We start from the raw sequence: 5989 nt of genomic DNA on the forward strand, positions 1-5989 counted from the left end.
AACGCGTTTTCTAACTGCCTCGTTAAGGATTCGCCGACACAAACCCACATGAGCTATGGTTCCGAGACAACGATTGTCGAACACCTGAAGACGTCTCAGGTCCGCTACTCGAATAGGCCAAGTCCCGCATCCATACAACAAAACAGCTCGTATTGTAGCTCGATACACACGTCCCTTCAGATTCAGGGATAAACAATTCTGACTCCATGTCGGACAGTCCTCAACCAATTGCAACTTTTTTCAAACCAAATTTTGATGTATTTTATCCAATTATTTCGAACAGAATTCTTGGGACAATGAAATTTGGAAAGCGGATGACCAAACCCATTGTCACGTAGAACGCAGTTATCTGGGTGTGAACCTGGAGGCAGCCAGGTCAACTTATCGTAAACCATGTGCCCAAAGGGCCAACAGATGATCGAAGTTGCCAAATAGAAGGAAAACGATAAACTCTTTATTCGGCGTGGTTGAGACACGTCTTTGGGATGTGAATCTGATCAGAATCCTAAGTTCGGCCCATTCCTGAAGTAGAGTCGTACGGAAGATGCGAATACCCTGCCATTCCACTTGCAGATTACTGACTTTTTGACCCGTTCCAAGTTCACCCTTGTTGTTACGGAAGAATAGCTATACTTCGATGGGGTAGAATACGTCATTCGCTCTCTCACAATGTTGAAATTCCACCGGGGACGGAGGGGTTTCTTGTGAATGCAGGCACTTATCAGGATGTATTTACTTGTTTAACTGTTTCCCCTTTGTATGAATCACATCGTATTGCGTCACGTGACCACCAAAGAATTCCAAGCAGTAGAAGTATAATTTATTATTTTTTTTGAGTCACGTCAGTGGACTACTGGTCACTAAAGAGCACATCATTCGGTGTGAAGCTTCACGCAATTCGTTTCGCCACTAAGCTGATTCTTTGCTGAACATTCAAGAGAGTTTTCTCATCTTGGTGTATTTTGGGTGTGATGCATACTGTTGCGGTTGGTGTTTGAATTGCTTAGTAACCCCTAATCGGAGGCTTCTATGTAGATCTGAGGCGCTCGTCGGTTCGGTTGACACCGCAAGTCCTCGTCGAGAAGTTTTCTCCAGACTCCACGCTCCTCACTCCGGATATATTTAGTTGGATCAGTGAGAAAGTTTAGGCCTAATTTTGGTCTCGCCGCTGCGCTTATGCAGGTGCTCAGTTCTGAGTCATACTTTGGTTTCATCACAGGCTAATTTTAACTTCGAAGCTGCCCGGTACTGTACAAGACACGAGTTGTAGACCTTCAGTTTTCAGCCATAACAAGTGCTGGTTTCCACGGCAATACTTTAGTTTACAGTACCGGTTTGCTTATCTTAGAAGCACACCTGTAGTTTTGATTGCTTTCGACTGCGTTTTGTGGTGAACCAAACTTATGGAAATGAAATATTGAAAGGCCGGTTGTTGGTTACAAATACGTAAAGTAAGGACTGAAAGTCCAGGTAAAAAGCGCTGAATGGTGCACAACAAATGAGATCAGATGTTCACCAATCAATGATTTTGCCAAACCAGTTAGTCCGAGGATTTGTGAGCCCAACACAGAAGGTCGAAAGATCTACAATTTTTATCTCACCTGGTGCATCCGACCCCAACTGCTAGGCATGGTAGAGTAGGTAGTTACTTGATGAGGTTAAGTAACAAACTAGTGAACGTCCAGTTTAGTTGTATGGAAGGGGGGTGGGGGCGGTTGCTCACAGGTCTTGGGTTCGATGGTGTCAAGACAAGGAGAGAAATTCAAACACGTGCAGTGATACTCTTCAGAGAATAAAGGGTACTTCATATTCGCATAAAGGAAACTACTCACCAGGTTGCTGAAAACTCTTCGACAGCCGATGATTGGTTTCGCTCTTTCTCTGGATTATCAGGTAGGTGCAGTTCCCGAGGTTCCGTCCCACTGTTATTTTACTTGATTTCTACTTGATTTCGACAAGTACACTCATTTGCAAATCAATCTGGTTTTCTTAGGTGACTCAACTGAAACTCTCGTTTAGGATATCCTTCAACTGAACGCGCTGCATAATGTCTGCCTCATGCTTCATTTGGCACGATATTCGAGATACCGCAGTATATTTTCTTGACGAAACACCTTGCACAATTGGCGCTAAAATTCTCCTTGAGTGATTCGGACAGGGGGAGTAGTTTGTTTATGGATTATCTTACTTGCAGATTAGCGGTTGATCAGTGGGACGTTGATATGACCACCGAGCTTGACAACTAGCTTGTGAACGTTTCGTTCCGAGACATCGTTAATGAGCAGCTGAAAGGGTATTTCGTCTTTATCTACTCGCGGTTATGTAGTTTTCAAACAGCATTCAATTTTCTGTTATGTGATTGGTTGATTGGTGTGTACCTCTCTCGTAATTTTACTGGCCGGACAGACTGCGCGATAGTGTTGCTAGCTTGGTTATTTCGTTGCACGATAGATACAGTTTAAAAAGTTTTTACGTCACAGCGAGAACAATCACTACAGAGGAACAGACGATACCCAGTGTGCTGTTATGCATCCTAACTCAGAATGAAATCTGCATGTAGTTTGAACTGTAAATGGAAACCGGAAAAACTACACATGAGTATTGATTGGTGATTACGGAGAGGCGCAACAGCATTCTTCAACTCTCATAAGATGTCGTGGCAGGATATTTTAAAAACGGTTACAATGGAAGAATGGGCACGGTCAGCCAAACTGTTAACCCTGGGAAGACCATTTTTTCATTTATAACCTTTTGGACCGTTTTTGGAGAGAGATCATTGTGCGATTCAACTTTTCCATTCTCAGCTTTTCAACGTAGGTCGATTCCACTCCTCGAGATCCCCTGCTCACCCGTAAACGTTGAGCAGTATCCGTAAGCCATGAACTGGACTTGCTGACCGATCGTACTGTTTTATATCCAGCGGTGAGTTAGTTACACTACTGGTCAGCTGAATTGCCTACAGTTCAGCTGCAAGCCGGAGGGTCAAGTGCTCGAACCTGCCATGAGATTAGCGAGATGCACACTACTAATGATCCCGCAAAAAGATGAGAAAACTGTATGTTACCTTTTGACATTTCAGTATACATCAAATTCACTCACTTCGGCTGGGGTTCTGTGACCGATCAATATCCCTACGTGTTAACACAGACGGCACGACGTGCCAGCAGCGATGTCACGTGCTCAGAGGGCTGACTTGTAAGTAGACTGCATCGTTACTCATCACTGCTAGCTATCGTCCCGTCCGTCAGCACGTGATGACCGTATTAGCTGTCCGCCGTCCTAAATTCGCTCGTGCTTACCATTAAATAGCTTTCCCATTGGTACAGAACGCGAGTCGCGGTGCAAATTTACGGTGGAAAAGCCCACCGAATGTATAGACTCGCAGCATATGAGGAACGCTCTGCATTCGACAATGGAGACTATTCGAAACCCGTGAGTTTAATTGGTTGTCGAATGTTATGGGGAATCATTCTGGACTTCGCTCGGAGCATTTACGTCACGCTGTGATGATTAACTTTCCTCATCGTCGGAATACATAAACTGTGTACGGAAGATCAAAGCTTTTAGGATTGGCGCACGGCCAAAACATGCGTCGGACACAGCGTGAATGTTTCACCTGACCAAGTTGACCTCATCGTTGCACCTGGTGCGAACTGTTTGTTTTTTTTGCCGGCAACATCAGTTGGTGTACAGAAGGTCAACGTGAAAGCGTGATGTGGACCATGTTCACCTCAAAGCTGCGAATAGCAACAAGCTGCCCCCGCTGTCGTCACTCACCGGAATAAAGTCTCCATGTCTGGGGCAATTGTGGAAAAATCCGGAGCAGATTCTGAGGTCAAAAGAATTAGGCGTGTGCAACGGTTCGCTGGCTGACAAATATATGTTTCTATATCCCTAATATGTTCTCCAGTTTCTTGCTGTCTTCATGAGTCACTCGATTTCAAGTTCGGAAAATGGAAAAGCCATTAGATAACAAAGTAAAAATCAATACTTGCGGTGAATACTCTCATTTGCACACAAATTCGGCTTTTGGCAAGAGATTTAACTGAATCCACCTGTCGTTATCGATAATCCGCTTCCACTGAATTTGTTGACCAAATGAAAAAGAATCGTTCAGCTGTAGCACACTTTCGGTGCCTAGCTACTATGCCACCCGAGGGAAGCACGAGGGCTGGGATACTGCCAGGTTGCCCAAGCCTAGAAATCGAGAGGCACGGAATTTCCGGTCAGTAAATTCGCGCTCTAACCACTTGGTCCATCTCGCTCCCGACGAGATGAATATGAACCATCAGAAGCGGGAGATTCTGCAGGATTAAGTCGAGTCGCCGGTCAAAACTGAATTCGTGCAAAAATGAGGATATTTGTCAAAATCTGTCCAATTTGGGTTCAAGTGGAACATGAGGTTGACGGAAACTCGGGAACTTCACCTACCTGATGACCCCCAAGAAGGGCGAAACCGGTTTCACACTGTTGAAGAGCTTTTAGCAACCATATGAGTAGTGTATTACGTCTAGACAGTATTTCTGATGTTTGTAAGACTACAAGCTTACCAGTGCACATATCCAGCACTGTTTGGGGCTTATCATCTGAACGTATGAGAAAAGAACGGTGATTAGTGCGAGAAATTACTGACCGGAAGGTCTGCGTTTCGAACCTAACCTTGACATCTCTACTGCTCCTATCTAAGCTTGGAGAACTTAGCAGTACTGCAGACCAAGAGTCCCATTCAGGTGACATGACAGCTAGGCACCAGAAAGAACTTAGCCTGCAGACCAAGAGTCCCATTCAGGTGACATGACAGCTAGGCACCAGAAAAGCGACTCAGCTGAATGATTCTTTATTATCTATCACTTGAAATAGTCTGAAATGGCGCCTCGTCCTTCACCGGAAGGTAAGGGGTCGTATCAGGAAGTTCTCAGTGGAAATTGGGCAGTTTGAGGAAATACGACTGATTTCAACACTAACGAACGCGCCAGAATGAACCAAACTATGTCTTCTGAAATACCCTGTAAACCTTCCACTGCCGCACTGACTTCGAAGCATCCAAGGAAAGTTAATAGATTAGGAGTTTTTAAACTCGGTCACCATGGCAGATGAGACCACTGTGCTTTACTTTGTTCAGAGACCTTCCGCTTATGAGACTCTCCTGTTTTTCTATTGATAGAAGCCGTCTCGAGACCTGATACCTTCGAAGAAGCAGTACAGGGACTAGTTTACCGCCTGTCCACTATGGTCATTTTGTGAATACATCTGGGCGGTTGATCCAACGGTGTTCATGGATCATATTCTCCACCTACTGATCGCTGGTGAGGTCTCGAGAACAACACGCCATGTGCGCACGCTCACGACATCTGTACACTACCACACTATCTGTATTCTGTCCAACTCACAGTTCACAAAGGAACTCCTCACCACCATTTGTATATTATAAGACTTCTAGGAAGCGAATGCACGTGTAACACCAGCTAACGGTGTTTGTAGCCAAACTGTTCTGGGTTTGAATGGCACAACAACAGAGACTTGTTGCGACAGATTGGTCAGTTGGACGAGTATTGGCAAAACCATTCGAGTGCGGTAATACCTTGAGTTTTGCAAGTGTTTGGAATTCAGAGTCACGTTCTTTTACAGATGGTCAACAATGACGTATGGAGATGCAAGAAAACCCTGCGGTGTGTAGCAAGAAAACCTGGTTTGCTTTGCCGGTCAGTGATCATGGAAATCAGGTTGGCTGGAACTGAAGGTCGCACTGACAAGACCAGAAAAAAGGTCGACCCCGCCGGCCGAATACCGCGCAGAAAACCTTTGTAGTGGGTATATGAATGCGAATCACTGGCATCTGGTATTCTCGAAATCGGAAACTTGATGAAGGAAAGGCGAAATTAACTGACATGGTTTTGGGATAAAAAGATCAAACCATAAAAGATGGGGTTCGAAAACCTGTACTCTACTGCAATAGCTCAAAGATATTTTGAAATTTTTGTCACAGAAC

The 5989-nt window shown here is 44.7% G+C and overlaps 1 protein-coding gene across 1 annotated transcript in view; it reads right to left on the minus strand.

Moving 5' to 3' along the window:
• The window catches only part of T265_06533 (hypothetical protein), a gene marked incomplete at both ends in the record, with an annotated part of 7801 nt that overhangs the window by 695 nt on the left and 1117 nt on the right, over positions 1-5989 (minus strand). Inside the window, 3 exons of the mRNA XM_009171816.1 lie at positions 16-234; positions 4019-4141; positions 4432-4578. Of these exons, the coding sequence (XP_009170080.1) occupies positions 16-234; positions 4019-4141; positions 4432-4578 (489 nt within the window). The remainder of the gene's footprint in view (positions 1-15; positions 235-4018; positions 4142-4431; positions 4579-5989) is intronic.

Source organism: Opisthorchis viverrini (assembly GCF_000715545.1).
Source record: "Opisthorchis viverrini unplaced genomic scaffold opera_v5_135, whole genome shotgun sequence".
NCBI lineage: Eukaryota > Metazoa > Platyhelminthes > Trematoda > Opisthorchiida > Opisthorchiidae > Opisthorchis > Opisthorchis viverrini.